The sequence below is a fragment of the Zonotrichia leucophrys genome, chromosome 3 (genome assembly GCF_028769735.1).
Source record: "Zonotrichia leucophrys gambelii isolate GWCS_2022_RI chromosome 3, RI_Zleu_2.0, whole genome shotgun sequence".
In the NCBI taxonomy this organism is placed as follows: Eukaryota; Metazoa; Chordata; class Aves; order Passeriformes; family Passerellidae; genus Zonotrichia; species Zonotrichia leucophrys.
Genome location: NC_088172.1, coordinates 100,632,986 through 100,650,373, shown reverse-complemented (window position 1 = coordinate 100,650,373; position 17,388 = coordinate 100,632,986). Strand labels below are relative to the sequence as shown.

The following is a 17,388-nucleotide window of genomic DNA, read 5'->3' as shown; positions in this document are numbered from 1 at the left end:
CAGGTTCAAGAGCACCTCCTAGTAGAAATAAGCTGCCTAGAGAATTTTTTTTAGCTGCTATGACAGCAGCTATTTTCTAAATTAATTTTTTCCATCCATGAATCACTTAACACCTTACCTTGTGCTGTCAAAAAAAGAAAAGGCAATGTGCAGGTCATGACCTCTCTGTGTTTCCTTCAGCAAAATGTTCCTTATTTCTTGGAAATATATCATGATTTATAGAGTATATGCAATGCTGATGTATGCAATGCTGATGTCATTACTCATACAGTGTCTGAAGGAAAAACAGGACATTAACCAACTCAAAACCTCATAATTTTCATTATTGATAGGTTTGTTAAGACAGACCTGATCTGTTCTGGGGAAGAAATCTAACTTCCAGGTTTTAATTTGTGAGATATCTTTGCTCTGCTGCATGTTTGTGAGGAAGACAGAGGTGATGGTTACAAACAAGAAGACCTTTCCATAAGCAGAAGGATCAAATTAGGTAGCAATGTAGGAGAAGATAAGGAGTGATTGGAAGAGCCAAACGGATTAGGAAGGAGGAGATCTCCTGGCTCAGGGGCGAGCATCCCCCAGGGGCCCTGAGCACCGGAGGGCAGCAGAGCCTGCAGGCACCAAGCCTGGGTGACAGGGGACACACGGGGCTGAGTCACACCGGGGAGCGGCGAGGCCGGTGACAGAACCGGGCCGGTGTCAGATCCCAGGCAGCGTCAGATCCCGGGCAGTGACAGATCCCGGGCAGTGTCAGATCCCGGGCAGTGACAGATCCCGGGCGGTGTCAGATCCCGGGCAGTGACATATCCCGGCCGGTGACAGATCCCGGGCAGTGACAGATCCCGGGCAGTGTCAGATCCCGGGCAGTGACAGATCCCGGACAGTAACAGACCCCGGGCAGTGTCAGATCCCGGGCAGTGACAGACGCCGGCCCGTGTCACGCCGCGGAGACGCTGGCCCGGCCCCCAGCGGGCGCACGCCCCGCCCCGGCGGCTGCACGGCGTAACGGGGCGGGGAGGAGCAGGAGCCGGAGCCGGCTCGGGCTCAGGATCGGGCTCGGGAGGGCGGTTCTGGTTCCGGGTCAGTCCCCGCCTGGGCAGGCTGTCGGGCGGTGCGCGGGGGCGGCGGCCCCGGCCATGCGGAGCCGGGCCGGGCGGCGGCGGCCGCGCAGGGCCCTGCCTGGGCTGCGGCGGGGCCCCATGAGCCGCCGGGGGTAGGGTGGGGAGCCCCTTCCCCCCCGCCCCGCCGCCATGTACACCTTCGTGGTGCGGGACGAGGGCAGCAGCGTGTACACCGAGGTGAGCCGGCTGCTGCTGGCCAGCGGGCAGTGGCGGCGCCTCCGCAGGGACAACCCCCGCTTCAACCTCATGCTGGGCGAGAGGAACCGGCTCCCCTTCGGCAGGCTGGGTAAGGCTCCTCCCCGCGCCCGCCCCGCCGCCGGCAGCAGCGGCGCTCCCCGCTCCCCCTCGGTCCCTGGCTGCGGCTCTGCCCGCCCGTCCCCGCTGTCCCCCGCCGCAGGGCAGCGTCCCCGCGGGGTCGCCGCAGCCTCTCGGAGCCCCGCGGTTGGGGATGCGGTGCCCCCGGCCCCGCTCCCCGCCCCGTCCCTGTCGCTGTCCCCGCGGCTCGGCGGCCGCCCCGGCGCCCAAACAAAGCTCAGGCCCCGCGGGGTCTCCGCGCAGCCGGCTCTCTGCGGGCCCTGCTGCTGCCAGCCGGGGCTCGAAGGATCCTCTTCCCAAGCTCCCCGAGAGTGATTTCACCGGGTCCCCCCAAACACCCGCCCGGCTTGAGGCCTGTGATGTAGTGAAGCAGTGGGAAGGGCAGGGGGGATGACACGAGGGTCGCTCGGAGATTCCCCCATGACATGCGGCAGAGCTGGGGATCCTGGCCCCCTCTGGTGCAGCCCAGGAGCGCCTTCCTTGCCCTGCAGCGGTGCTCTTGGGGCCGCTCGCACCGCTGCGGGGGGATCCGGACAAGCGGCGGTGCCTTTGTGGGGCCGCGGTGGCTCCGGCGTCATCCCCTGCCTGCTGCTGGGCACGGACACTGCGGTGCTGAGCTTACGTGGTGTGAGGCTTAGAGCTGTTCTGCCTCCTGCCTCAGGCAGCAGGAACACGGCTAAGCCAGGCTCGTTCAGACCTTCACTCCAGAGCCGAGCTGGTGGGGATGTGCCTCTGCAGGGCTCGGTGAGGGTGACAGCGCTGTCCCTGTCTGGAGCAGGGTGTGGGTAATTCCAGAGGCTCTGTGTGTGCCGGGCCCCCTACAACCGCTGCCCCACCACCTTTTCCCCTGCTGCCTGACCCCCTGTGTCACCCTGCCACCGTGCAGGGCTCTGTGTTGGTTTGTGCCCTGCCTGCCATGCCGCTGCTGCCCCATGGCACAGCCACCCTGGCCCTGTGCCCTGCTGGATGGTGCAGAGCCCGGGAGCAGGGAGGGAGAATGCCCAGGAACAGGAGAGCCAAGCCAGGCACTGGCAGTGTTGCAGGGCGTGGCAGGGAGCAGGGCTGCACTGTCATCTTGGCCCTGGTTTGTGTCTTTCTGGGGTGGTTTTGCAGCACTGCTTCTGGCTGCATGAACATCAGAACAGGCAGAGCCCCCTCAGTCCAGCAGCTCTGGTGCAAGATGGCTTTGCAGCCCCTTTCTTGCAACCCCTTTCTTGCAGCAGGGACCCATCTCTGGCTGCTCTTAACAATTTGCAAGTCACCAGTTCCAGCACCTCTCCCTTGTCTCCTGCACACTGGTGAGTGGAAAGCCCCCATCACATGGCAGTGCCATCTGGTCACTGCCAGTGCCTGCAGCAGGCAGGGAGACACCAGGAGAGGCTCAGGCAGCGAGGATGCTCACATGTGCTTGCAGCAGGCACAGCAGGCAGACCTGTGCTTTAACTTGCTCAGCATGGAGCACCTGTGAGCATCAGGCCTCATTGCAAAATGAGTGCAGTTCCTTGAGAGTGGGCTTGTGGCCATCTCTGACTAACCCCTTCCATCCTCTAAAAGTGTCCTGGAGTGATGGAAGGGCTTCCCTGAGCCCTCCAGCATGTGTTGCCATGGGATGCACAAAAACTCAAGCCATTTCTCACAGCCAAGCCATATCTATAACCCATGGAGAGGGGCCATGCTTTGGCACTGGCATCTTTAAACCATCCTCCTATAGCAGGAACTGGTTGCCTGAAATCAGTAGAGTTAGACCAAAAATAACGTGGTTATTTTGGTGCATTTTCCAAAAAGCTCTATCTTCTTCCTGAGCAACTGTTGCATCAAAGCTGGCTTGGTTTTCCTAAGGGCTCTACTCAGTGGAAGCAGACATTAATTCAGGGAACTGTAGGGATTTGCATTACTCAGGGCCTAAGCTGGATCATGGAGAGAAGTGGGGACTCAGCATGCACCACTGCTTCTGCCCAGCTGCAGGGACCTCTGCAGCTCTCACTGATAACCTAATTCCTGGGGGATTGTGCCCTTAAGCTGTGTCCTCATCTAGGAGAAAAGCAGTTTGTGCTGAGGGCATGGAAAGGAGGGAGAGGCTCATGTAGCAGGGGATGCTGGGCTCCATGCTCTGCTGGCCAGGAGAGGATTGCCACTTTGGTCAGTGCCTTGACAGCTTTTTAATCTCACTAAATGCATGCTGCAGAGCTCACAACATGCTCCAGAAGTTTCCCTTCCTGCCTTGCGGTACCTCTTTCCTGGCCACCCAAGTCTATGTTGCAGCCCACTGCTCCATGGCAATGCTCATGAGCCCATCTCCCCAGGATAAACTGGAAACAGAAGAAAATTTGAGGGGTTTTATTATTTTCTTTTCGGTAAAAGAAAAAAAACCTGCCTGTGCTGGATGCACCTTGAAGTGCCTGAAGCTACAGATCTTTTCTGCAGGATGGTTTTCAGCTATCTTGTATTTAAAGATTTGTGAATAAAAGTGACCCAGGTCAGGGAAGTGACTTTCAGGCTGAAAATAGATATTCCCTCTCTGTGATCTTGCAGCTGCCTGGTGTTTAAGGTAATGTTTGCTCCAGGCCTTTTTTCCCAGGCAGACACCAAGGAGGATAAGTAAAACCCTAAATCCTTTTTCTGGATTCTGGTCCCTCTCAGGGAGCTTCCAGCTGAGCACGAGTGTTTCTGTTCTGTGAAAAGGTGAAGACTTAAACATCTGGAGTCACTATAGGAAGGGCCACCAGTATAGTCAAGGGGACACAGCTTGACAGCCAAGCCCTGGGACAAGGACCTAAAGTCTGTATCTGTCTTTGGAGATGCTCAGGCTTTGGACAAGAGGTTGGAGCAGAGACTCCCAGAGGTTCCTTCTCACCTCAGGTATCCAACAGGACTTGTTGCAAACTGCTAGAAAGAAGCAAGACTCCAAGTGTTTCCCAGTGTTTTGTGGTCTCAGGCCCAAGAGGGAGTCGTGCTGTACATGACAAAGCAAAAAGGCCCTTTGCTGAGCTGTGATCTTTGTGTCAGGGTGTGTTTCCCTGCATCCTTCACCTGTATTTAAGAGTGACTGAAATCTTGGTTCTTACAAGCTTACACCAGCAGATGGAGAGCACCTCCCAGTTCCCAGTGTGAATTAGGAAAAAATTATTTTCCTTTGCAAGATGGATGTGTCAGAATAAAAACAAGTGGGTAACTGCATGGTTTTTTTGTAACTAAGTGAAAGAAACCACAGGGACCAGGACCAGTTTACAATCTGTTTCTGTAATGCAGGGCAAGGAAACAGCCTCCTTTTTTTAACTCTAATGCACAGGTCCTTTGCCCCAAGCAGCTGCTTTGCCTTTGTTCATTTTGGAGTTTGTCTGACCTCTGTTTCCCCTTCTCAGGCCACGAACCTGGACTTGTGCAGCTGGTGAATTACTACAGGGGAGCAGACAAGCTGTGCCGCAAAGCATCTCTGGTGAAGTAAGAAATACACTGAAATGTCAGATGGGCTTGGCAGAAGTTTCCCTTCTAACCCTTGTTGAGTGTTGAACCTGTTTGGAGGGTATTTCACACAACAGCTGCCCTGTGCATGTGCTGTCTTCAGGCTCCTGGGCTGCTCTCTGGAGCTGTTTGTGTGCACAAAGGCCTCTCTGTAACCTCAGGGGAAATGCCATTTCCACTGAGTCGTATCTACTTGAAACCATGGACTGTATTGAATCAGATTAGAGCCAAATCAAAAAGGAAAAAGAAACCCAAACGAATCTGCTCTTTTTCCTTGTAGACATTTAATTAAAACCTTCTCCTTTTATTCTCTGTTCCATACAGAGAAGAGACACTAATGTGCCTTTAGCTAATCAGATTTGTTGGTCAAACAAATGCTTGGAGACATCTCCAGGAAGAGCTCTGGGAGTTATTTCTGCATGACCTGCCATGCCAGGCTCTCCTGGGGAAATGTGGATGAACTTTCATGGTAAATAACCCTGTCCCTGTGCAAACTCTGTGTCTTTATGGCAGAGCTCTTGGTCTCCTGTGATTGCCCATTACAGTCTGTGCTGCCCCTCACTAATGCAGTCCTGCAGGCTGGGTGTGCTGATCCAAGGCCTCTCCTTCCTCTGCAAAGAGCCTCTTCCCAGTTCCTTTCCTGGCAGTGGTGATGGTGTTTGTCAGAAAGTGGCAGAGTATTTTTAAATAAGCACTTAGAGCAGTCCTCAGATGAATTCCTCTTTAGCCTGTTACCTGGAGTGCTGGAAGCACTTGCACACCTGGTTTTATATCCTGCAGCTTAGCTGACCTTTTTAACTGCAGGGTCAAGCACGCATCAAGCTACCTTGGAACCCACAGGACAACAAATGACATTCCTCAGGGCTCCCAAAGTGCCACTGACTCACTGCCATCCCAGCAGAGAGGCACAAATGCACAGAGAGTCAGCACCTCATGAACTCCACTTTTGGCTTTAAGCAAAGCACAGGCATTTAGAGAGGCAGGCAGCTCCCTTGACTTGGAAAGAAAACAGGCCTGAGCTCTGCTAACAGGAATTTGCTGCTGTCTCCAGAGAGATGTGCCTGAGGGATTCCAGACACCTTGGGATGTGAAACATGGAGCTGTGCCCTTGCTTTCTCTGGCTTCCCAGAGATCTCTTCATGCACAGCTGGGACACCTGGTCCTATCTCAGTGGGAATGGGATCAAGGGCTAAACACCAGCACAGACAGCATTACTGCTCTGGCTTTCCTTTTTCCAGCTGTGATCCTTCCTGCCCTGAGCCATGTCAGTGAAAATCCCTCCTCAGTTCCCTTGTGCAGGGAATGCAGCACCAGTTTTAGTTATGGGGAAACTTCTCAGCTGTTAGTTTCATGATATCAGTAAAATGTTTAATGAAAGTATGCAGGTTCTGGTTCAAAGAGCAGTGCTTTGCTGTGGGCTGGGGTTGCCATGATATCTTTAGGAAAACCCTAATTTGAAGGCTCTAAGGAAAACAGGATAATTTAGCACAGACTATCCATAAGCTGCCATTCATCAACAAGCAAAAGAGCCCAGTTAATGATGATTTTTCTTTATTAAAGAGGCCCCATGCAGGTGGGGACACTCTGGACATTAACAGCCTGTCTGTGTTCGCCCAGGCTCATCAAGACAAGCCCTGAGCTATCGGAGTCCTGCACGTGGTTCCCTGAGTCCTATGTGATTTACCCAACAAACCTGAAGACCCCGGTGGCTCCAGCCCAGAATGGAATTCGCCATCTCATCAACAACTCGAGGACAGACGAGCGGGAAGTGTTCCTGGCCGCCTACAACCGGCGCCGCGAGGGAAACGAGGGCAACGTGTGGATAGCCAAGTCCTCTGCTGGTGCCAAAGGTTCGTTCTCCAGCACCAGGAGCTGCTCCTCATCATTCCTCACTCTTTTTGCATGATCTGTAGGGTCACAGGGTTTGGCTGAGCCAAGCTGATGTGTCTGAAGGGCTCCACTGGCCATGCCAGACAGGCAGGGTGGTGTGCATGTGGTACCTAGGACATGAACATGCACCTCAAAATGTGGGAATGTGCTGTGGGGAGAAGGCAGCAGTGTGACAGTGTTCACAGGGGTTCTTGGATGAGGGAAGGGAAGAGGATCTGACTCCATGTTTCAGAAGGCTGGATTTATTATTTTGTTATATATATAACATTAAAACTATACTAAAAGAATAGAAGAAAAGGTTTAATCAGAAGGCCAGCTAAGAATAGAATAGAAAAAAATTATAACAAAGGTTTGTGGCTTGGCTCTGTGTCTGAGCCAGCTGGGCTGTGATTGACCATTAATTAAAACATCCAACATGGGCCAATCAAAGATCCACCTGTTGCATTCCACAGCAGCAGATAATCAATGTTTACATTTTGTTCCTGAGGCTTCTCAGCTTCTCAGGAGGAAAAATCTTAAGGATTTTCCATAAAAGATGTCTGTGACTCAGCAGGGACCAGCAAGTGGGGGCAATGTGGAGAGCAGGTTAGAGGGGGCAGAACAGGATACAGGGAGGCAGTCAGCAGGCAGGACAGTAGCCTGCAGGGGCAAGGAGCCCAGCTCCCCATGCTGCAGCTTAACTTGCCTTCTCCTGGGTGCAAATCCTGCTTGTCTTTCAGCCAGACTCACGTGCCTGGTGCCAGTGGTCTGCCTGTGGTCACAATGAGCAGCCACAAGCTCAGTGCGTCACAGTTGTACCCAGGCCTCAGGGGAAGGTACCAGAGCACAGACAATCAATGCAGTGTCTGTCTGTCCATTTAATCTGAGTAGGACAAACAGATACCCCAGTGATAATGTGTCCTTCCTTGTTCCAGGGTCATTCCATACTCACTCTGCAGAAATAAGGAGCTGTGAGTTGGCTGGACACAGCTCTAAATGCAGGGCTTTGGTGACTGTGTTCTCTCTGTCAGTTATGGTCTTATCATGAACACATTTTTTTGTTACAATGGCTATGTTTAAAAACTTACCTTGCTGTGTGTGCAGCAGAGCCTAGCCTCAGGAAGGACCTGGTCTTTTCAGGGAGAACAAGCCCATTACTCATCTTTGCAGAGTCACTTTGCATGCAGCCTTGCAGAAAAGAGAATGTGAAAGCCAGAGCTGGCTGCACCATAAAACTGTCCTTTACACCAGCTTCCCTCTCTGTCCTGCCCTCTTGGCTGTGTCACCAAGAAGAATTGGAAGAGTATCCTTGTTTTCATCAGGAATGAATGGGAGATGAGTCCTTTTGTTATGCCAGTGCAAAAATGTGTTTCTGTGGGGTAAACTGGCAGAAAAATCCATCTGGGCATTTGGAAAGGCAGTTGCTGTGGTCTGCTGCAGGCTGAGCAGGTTCAGGCTCTTCAGATACTTCATGCACATGTGATCCCATCTTTTCTGCACTAAAGCAGAGTAGCCTTTTGTATTCATCACTGTGCTGCTGCAAGTTAAAGTGAAAAGCAGAGTCTCATGGTAATCTTCTAGGGGGAAGTTTTATATGTCTGGGGATTACCTCTGATGAAAAAGAAAGCTTGTTCATGCTAATTACCAAGAAAGATACAGCTCAGGCCCAGCCCTTGTCTTGGGACAGGTCTAACAGAAGCTTAGTCATCCATCAGTAACAGGAAAATTCAAGGTTTAGTCAAACATTTGAAGGGTTGGCAGCTGTGGCTGGAGGTTCTGGTGTTTTCTTTGCCAGCTGCCCCCCATAAGCTGCTTTGCTGCCTCACTGGGTGGCTGCGCTGACCCTCCCCTGGGTTTGCCATCTGTCCATGTGGAGCAGGTGCCTGCTGATCTCCCCACTGCAGCAGCTTTGCTGGCTCTGGGATGTTGTTTCCCTCCTTCTCCCAGAGCACAGCCTTAAGTTGTGCCAGTGCAAGGTTCTGCCTTGCTCTGCTGTGATCAGGAGACTAAAACATCTTGCCCTCTGCATAAATCATGGGTGAGATACTTTAATTTCAGGCTTCCTTTCAGTGGAGGGTGCTGGGATGAATGAGAGGACAGTAGAGCTGGAAAGCTGAGCAGAGGATGCAGCAGTGGGAGTACCTGCAGGGCTGTGCTGGCAGCAACCTTCAGAAATCACAGCTAGGAGCATTTTTTGTTGGATGATCCTGTCAAACCCTGCCTGTGCTTCAAACCTCTATTATCCCTCTGATGCCCCCTTAAAGAGTGGGTTTGTGGTTTTGTTTTTTTTTTTGCACAGTATTTCCTCAAAAACACTCAGCACAAAATTAAGACCAAGTAATCAGGTTTAGTCCAGAAAACTTAATACCTCAAGAATGGGCATAGTGCCAGAGGAGGGTTTGATAACTACCTGAGCTGGCTTATCCCTCCTGGTACCATGCCCTTCCTTTATGAAATCCCAGAAGGAAAATGGGCTCTCTTCAGTGCTCTGCAACAGAAGTTTGCTATTTGGACTCTTGCAAGAGATGAACAGTGACAGCTTCAGCCAAAATGTAGGAGTGTTTAAATGGCACAGTTCATTTTTTTAATGAAGAGCTTCCACAGCAGGAGCACTGAGTACATGGATGAGCAATTTGAAATAGTACTTTTCCTTATTCAGCAATGATTTTAATAATCACTTAAATGAATTCAGTGAGCAGGGCAGCAGTGCACAAGTGTGCATGTGTGACTGCCTCTGGCAGCCAGAGAAGCCAGACAGGGAAAGTCAGTCTTGAGTCTGGGATAAAAAGCCCCACAAATCTCCCTCCCCAAATAAAAAAGAAGGGCAAAAATCTTTACAGAAAATGTGCCAAACTCCCTGTTCTCTCTAAACTGCTGAAAACCAGGGAAAAACAAAACCAAATTTGCCAAGTGCCAAATACAACCACCACCACATCCTCCTACCCCTGCCAAACCTAGATAGGAAGAAGAAAAGACATAAAAGAAGCCAGAATGCCCCCAAGCCAAACAGCTGCCTCACTGCCTGCCCAGTCTCTGTTTACTGTGCATCTCCTCTCACCTCAGCAGCCACCCCCCTGCAGACATGCCCTGGGCAGGCTGTGCCCTGTCAGATGCCCTTGGTTCCCATTTGCAGCAGGGCTTGTTTCTGGGGATGGCAAGGAAGAGATCCCTCCACAGATTCATTCCCGTGGAGTGACTGTGCCATTGCTGACCCTGGGGCCACGGGTTCTTGCATGTTGCTTTTTGGGCTAATGAGCCACTTGGGGCCTGAAAAAGCTCCAACAAAGGTAGAAGGATCCTCTGCCTAATTTTGTCTTCAACTTTCTGTGCCAGGGGAAGGGATCCTGATTTCTTCAGAGGCTTCAGAGCTCCTGGACTTCATCGATGAGCAGGGACAAGTGCACGTGATTCAGAAGTACCTGGAGAATCCTCTACTTTTAGAGCCGGGGCATCGCAAGTTTGACATCAGGTGACCTTTCCTGCCTTTGTAATAGCAGTTTTCTTGTTCATGCTGTTTCTTTGGGAGCCACTGAGGCTAGAATTTGTCCTCCTGTTTGTTCCCCCAGGAGCTGGGTTCTTGTGGATCATCAATATAATATCTACCTCTACAGAGAGGGTGTCCTGCGGACCTCTTCAGAACCATATAACAGTGCTAACTTCCAGGACAAAACCTGCCACTTGACCAATCACTGCATCCAGAAGGAATATTCCAAAAACTACGGGCGCTACGAGGAAGGGAATGAAATGTTCTTCGAGGAGTTCAACCAGTATCTGATGGATGCCCTGAACACAACGCTTGAGAACAGCATCTTACTGCAAATCAAACACATCATAAGGTAGCCAGCTGCCTGCTGCTGAGGAGGGCAAAACCCTTCAGGGGCAGGGAGTATGGACATAGAGCAAGAAGGAAAGGGTTTCAATTGCAGAAATTTAGGATAAGTCCATAAATGGCCCCATGTCTCTGCTCAGTGAGAAGGCACCTCCATGAGTGCTGTTGCTTCAGTGGTGTGTGTCCACATCTCTGTGATTTGCCAGCTGTGGCTGGAGAAGGATAGAGTGAAAAGGGAAGAGAGCCAGGGCTGGAGAGGCTGAGATTAAGAAAGGCATAAAGGTGACAGAGGGGAAGTGAAGGTGAACTCAAGTGTGCAGACTCTGGATGCTTCCTCCACCATCAGCCAGCACAGCACATAGCTGTTGCCTGGGTCATCTTACTCAGTGCATAAGAGCCAGTTCCTTCCTGGGCATAGAAACTGCCTGGAGAGAGATCTTGGTGCTGCAGGTTTGACAAAGCAGTCCTTCATGAAGGGATTTGCTTTGCCAGTACCCCACTGCTGTTAATTGCACTAAAAAAGATGTGGCGTAATCTTTGAGGGACTTGAAGGCAAATGAGCATCCAGTGGCAGTTCCTGGGGACCTGCTGCAGCCCTTGGTGGCATTGCACATCATGTTTTTCAGCTTGCCTGACCCAGTGGTGAGGGAGGATGCTCTGCAGCTCTTTGTGAGTTAACTCAGGGGTCCCCACATGGATTTTCACGGGATCTCATTTGCATGGCATGTGTTGGACATAACTTGTCATTTGGGAGAGTTCCAGGGCAACCCCTCTTATTTAACATGTCCACAGCAGCCTTAACCCTGAGTTCCTGTTTCTCCCTTCACAGAAGCTGCCTTATGTGTATAGAGCCTGCAATCAGCACGAAGCATCTTCACTACCAGAGCTTCCAGCTCTTTGGCTTTGACTTCATGGTGGATGAGGAGCTGAAGGTCTGGCTGATAGAAGTCAATGGAGCCCCAGCATGTGCCCAGTGAGTAAATCAGTTTCTGGAACACCCTTGTGATGCCACCATTCACATGCCTCACCCAAAACACCGCTGTGTCCCAGCTCCAAGTGAAAAAGGTGAAAGAAAATGAATGGTGAGGGAGTTTTCCAGGCTAACACTGGACACTGCTCCAAGTGCCAGTCAGTTTGGGTTCATTACTATTCTCTGTGTTTGGTATCCCCCAGCTTCTTTCCCACGTGGGATGGGGCACTAAAAATTTCACTTGAGTCATTTTTATTGCTTTTGGGTTGAAGTTATGTTTGCAGGTTTAATGTTTTGGGAGTCAGATTGTTTCTCAGTCTCTGTTGTGGCACCACTGGTGGCTGCTCTTTATATGAGCACATGTTAAATGAGGAGCATTAAGGGCAGCAGCTGGAAGTGAGTGACTCAATTTGCAGGCAGCAGGACTACAGAGCACACTGTGGATGCTGCAGATGTTACCAAATCTCTGAAAACCTAAGGAATAAAGACTCAACACCAATTTAGTGTTAAGGAGAGCATCATTTATTCAAATCACACAGGGATAACTCCTGAGTTTATGTGTCCATGTGATTTTACAAGTGTCTTGCTTATATTCAGTCACTACACGCATGTTACAATTTGCCCATTACCAAAAACCCTCCCCAGGTTCCCAGATTAAGTCCTTGTTTTGGCTGTGCCTGCATTCCTGAGCCAGATGTCTTCTTACCTTCCAGCCACCCTTGCTGGGAAAGCAGATTTTGCATGCCTTGTTTCTCTGCTAAGTGTTCACAGGCACAGTAAAAACTGAATTAACCCTTTTGGTATCACAGAGATCAGGTTATAGCTTCTTCCAGCAGCCACAGGGAGGCTGGAACAGCCCAACAGTCCTGGCCATGAACACATGCTGTGTAGGCACAGCAGAAAGTGCTGTATTACATGACTGAGACAGCTGCAGGAGACCAGAAATTTTTGCTAAGTGAGCATCTGTATCATATTAAAAAAAAAAAAAAAAACAAAAAACCAGAAAAACAGAACAGGCTGTACATTGCTGCATTAGAACTTTATGAGATTAGATGTTGATTAAATTAGGTTAGATCATCACTAACAGTAGACAAAAAATGCAGGTCAAACCTTACCAGACAGCCTGTTGAGCTTTTTCAGGGCTAGAGCTTGGGGAGCTTTCTGTGTCCAGGATGCCCTGTTCACAATGTGCATCATGGTGCAATGACTGCCTTGCACCTCCTTGTCTTGCTGTAAGGGTAGAATTTGGCTGTTGCTGGGTGGATTTGGATTGCAGCAGTGCCCTGTTTGTTTTGTGCCTCTTGGAAGAGCAAGGGCTTTGTTGGGCACTTGGAAGATTGAAGGCAGCTGAGGTAGGTTTTGGCTATTTGTGACTTCTCTTCAGAGTTATTTTTATTTGTAGCACTTGTATCACACAGCTCCTGTTTAAAGAGGAAAAAAATGGCTGCTGTAAGTAATACCATTCCCAGGAGCTGAAAAAAACATCTCACTGTCACACAGCCCCAGTGACATGGAGTAAAAGACATTGCTAATCCTGGGAAAAACAGGTTTGGTACTAAATATGTGCCAGATGCCAGCACATTCAGGGAGGTTACACATGCATTTCCTCCAGCAGAAAATGAAGCTGTTGTTAACTCAAACACCTTGTCTCTCCTCTCCCTAATCCTGCTGTGCCATGGTGAAACACATCCCACATGTCTGAGGGTCTTGTGGAGCCCCTGAGCTGCACCCCAGCACAGTATTTCATCAAACCAGGAATGCATCAGAGCAGCCCCTCTGGGGCACATTCCAGTGTGCACAGCATCTGGTGCAGTAAATCCCAGCTCCCTGAGTTGGAAGTTTGGTACAGGGAGCTCTGAGATGTTTTCTGCCCCTTTGCATCTTGTGGAGACTCAAGTCTCCTGAGGGTCCAGAGCCTCTGACTGTAAACAAAGGTTATGGGTTTTGTGGTTCTTTGTGAAAGGGAGCAATACTGGCAATTACCACCATGGTAAAAGAAGATATTTGTTGGTGTAAACAGGGAGGAGGTAGAAGACATACTGTTGTCCCCCTATTTGCCACCCTGAAACTCCTTGTGATGGGAGTAGGATCTTGTAGATTTTGCTGGGAAAATGCATTTCTACATAAAAACATCAAAATTGGCCAGGCATCTGCTGGTTTGTCCTGCCTGGGTATCTGATTGTCTCTCTCTCTCTCTCTCATCTCTTAGGAAGCTGTATGCAGAGCTCTGCCAAGGAATTGTGGATGTAGCCATCTCCAGCGTTTTCCCCCTCAGTGACACTGGGCAGAAGATGAGCCAGTCATCCTCCATCTTCATCAAGCTGTGACGATGACACAGCTGCCACCTCTGTGGACAGGGAGAGACTGCACCCCTCGGGTCAGCACACTCTGGTGGCTTATCTCAGTAACATGCCAAAAAGTGATAGAGACAGGCTTCATATTTTCTGGGAGACCACAGGGAAAAACAACAAAACAGGCATCCTCACAGAGCTGTGATGAGCCAGAGCTGCTCAGATAACTCTGCCTGCATTCACCAAAATCCACTTTAGAAACAGCTCCTGTGACTTTGATACCTGAAACAAATCTCTCTGGGAGTACAACAAAACAACCTTAAAATGAAACCCCAGCAGGGATACTGTAATGCTGTATTAGCTCCTCCTTTTCTATAGAGATAACATTGGGTTTTTTAAGGGAATTGAGTGGAGAGAACGATGGAGTTGTCCTCCTCCTGCTGTGTTTATCCTTTCCTCACCTACTGCATCATTAGTGCCTTAGCTCAGCTCCAAATAGGTGACTCCTTTCCTTTGTTCCTGCTCTGTTACATAGAAAGGAGCCAGCTCTCCTGGTGCCTAAAGCCAGGAACACCAAGAAATCAGTTTCCTTAGGTCATTTTCCAAGCTGGTTGGCTGAACACCCAGGCAATGGCTGGTAAAGGGTGCTGAACTGCAGGTGGTGAATTAACCCAAGCAAGGAAGGTGATTTTCTTTATTTATAGCTATCCCTTTTCCTATTGAGATTTGGATCAGTGATTGTCCCAGTCTGAGGCAGTTGGATTCTGCTTAAAAGAGGTAGAGAGACCCCCTCAGAGCTCAACAGCAGGCTGTAGGATTTTGAGCATCACTTTTGTGCTGAGTGTTTCAAGTAGCAGAAGCCTGATCTCAGTTTCTTCTGAGGCACTGCAATGAATTTAGGCTCTTCTCTCAGATTTCCCCTTCATTATTTACTTGAGGCTTGGACCTGAAATCTTTCTACCCAAATGCCATTTGTTCCAGCCAGTTTTATTCTCATCTGTTTGACAAATACTGTAATCTTCTGCCCTGAACACAGTCCACATCTTGACCTTAGCTAGGGGCAAGGTGGGTGAGGTTTTGTAGACCAGGAGAGACATTCCTGTTTGCCACACATCTGGGAAATCAGGTGCTTTGGGGGGAAGGAGAGGTTAGATTCCTTGAGGTCTCTGTATTTCAGAGCTAACATCTGCTTCAAGTATGGCCTAAACCTGTGTCATGTGTCCCACCTTGTGAAGTGTGTCTGAATTTGCAGTGTGAGCCCAGCACATCCCTCTGGCAGGGAGAGATGGTCATGGACAGAAAGCAGTTCCTGTTCCCCATAACAAACAAAGAAACAGGAGGACATTGTGGAGATTACAAACTGCCTGTGTGTAACGGGAAGTGAAGCAGCAATGGAATTTCTGCCCTCCTCAGAAGATCCCAGCATTTTGGTGTACTCACCTCTGCTTGTGATGGAGATTTCAGAGTTCTTCATGCAGCAGGCAGTTCTGATGGGAAGGGGCTCAGTGGTAAGGAGGGAGAAGGATGCTGGGAGAAGGATTGGTTGGGTTTTCTAACCTTATGATAGCACAGAGGTGTCAGAATTTCACTGCAGTCCTGGTGAAGTGTGGTGATAACTCACCAAGGTAAAATGTAGGCTGTTAAGGGTTCTTACTCAGATTGCAAAGTTCACCACATCTCCGTTGACATTTTCATGTTGGCTTAGCTGAGCTTTAAAACTGCATGGTTTTTATCCAGCAGTGGGAAGATCTCACAGCAATTGTTCTCATCCAGCATGTGTCTGAGCTCTCATAAACACTAGGGCAGACGAGAACAGAAAATTTTCCCCATCACAATGAACCAAGAAATGCTCAGATTCTGGGGGCTAGACCCATCCTTCTCCTCAGAAGGGAAGTTTAGATAATGCTTGGTGGTAGAGCCACAACTACAGATGATGCAGCTGTTCATACCCTGCCTTTCCAGCTGGGCTTGGGGAAGGTAGAGTTTCAGGGACACTTGAATCCTTTGTTTGCTGAATTTTTCAGGAATAAGCAACATCCTCTGGAGTAAAATGTGTACTTTACACCTTCTCTCAGAGTGTCCCCCAAAGTAAAGCACAGAAGGTAAATGATAAAGGACAGAGAGCACAGTGCCTAAAGTTTTGCCCAAAATCCTATAGCTACAAGGTGGAGTAGAGGATGTGTGTGTGGCTAAGGCCTGGGCATTGCAGCCTTGGGTGCACCTTGCAAGTGATGCTCACAAGCCCCTGTGAGACTTCTGTTTGTTTCTTTTTTTAGGAATATACAACAATAAATGTTTTCTAGTTTATTTCAGCTAAAAGGTCAATAGAAAAGGTCTTACTCTCTTTCCTGAGCTTTCACCCAGGATACTGCTGGGTTTCCAGAAGACACCTACCATACCACAGAATGTCTCTAGTCTTAGTTGTATCCCTTCATGTCATCCATGAAGAATTTCTGGCCCAGGTGTTCCAGCTGCGTTGTCCAGCAGGGTCTGGTCCTACTGGACTCTGGGTTTCAGGTAACTCCCATGTGGCTTGTTCCATACCAGTTAGTCATGTTGTGCTTCTGCTGAAATCCCACAGTCCATGGAGAACGCCGGAGAAGTCTAAGAAAGGCTCAAACGCCGATTTCATCCAGGTGACTGTGACCAGTGCCCTTCAGGACTGCTTGCATGTCCCTGCTCCCAGCATTTCTCGTTCTCCACACGCAGCTCTCTCCCGGGAGAGCGACGCTGTGCCGTTCATAATCGTGCTCCATGACCGTGTCTGCTGTGGCAGCCCTTGGGAAACCCTGGTGCTGAGAGGATTTGGGGTACACGGGGCGCTGCCGAGGCCGAGGATCAGCCTCGGGACCGTGTGTCCGGCTGCTCTCACGCCAGCCTGTGCATGTGGGGCTGGGAATGCCTGAGCTCCCGGCTCTGCGGTGAGCTCACATCTATCCGCATCTCTCTAAACCATCATTAAAACATGCAAACCCCACGGCCTGCGGTGTTTCCTTGGCGCAGCGGGTCCCTGGGCTGCCAAGTCCCCAGGAGCCCGGGCACTGGGCTGTCCCGGCAGCGCTGGGAGCTGGGGAGCAGCGGGGCTGTTCGGGATTCCCGGCGTGCGGAAGTGGCGGAGAGCGACGGGCATGGGTGGATGTCCCGGCTCCCGTTCCGAGAGCGCACGTGGCTGGGCCGGGAGAGAGACACGGATGTACAGGAGGTCCCAGGGGAGCTGGGAATGCGTGTCGGGAGGAGCGCAGCCCGGCGGGTCGGAACAGCGGGGCGGGCTCTCCAGACAGGAGCGGCACCAGGGATGGACGCGCTCCTGGAGCAGCCGCAGGGAGGGACGCGCCCCGTGTCCCCGGAGCGGCCGCAGGGATGGACGCGCTCCGTGCCCCTGGAGCGGCCGCAGGGATGGACGCGCTCCTGGAGCGGCAGTAGGAATGGAGGAGCCCCGTGCCCCTGGAGCAGCCTCAGGGATGGAGGAGCCCCGTGCCCCTGCAGCGGCCGCAGGGAGGGACGCGCTCCGTAACCCTGGAGCGGCCTCAGGGA

At 50.8% G+C, this 17,388-nt stretch overlaps 1 protein-coding gene across 1 annotated transcript; it reads left to right on the top strand.

The window, feature by feature from the left end:
* The first annotated feature begins 1,028 nt into the window (after positions 1–1,028).
* Positions 1,029–16,831, top strand: TTL (tubulin tyrosine ligase). The gene is made up of 7 exons (XM_064709609.1): positions 1,029–1,404; positions 4,796–4,874; positions 6,513–6,745; positions 10,098–10,233; positions 10,331–10,600; positions 11,423–11,566; positions 13,773–16,831. Exons 1-7 carry the CDS (start codon positions 1,248–1,250, stop codon positions 13,888–13,890), a joined length of 1,137 nt encoding a protein of 378 aa, XP_064565679.1. The 5' UTR covers positions 1,029–1,247; the 3' UTR covers positions 13,891–16,831.
* Positions 16,832–17,388: the final 557 nt, after the last annotated feature.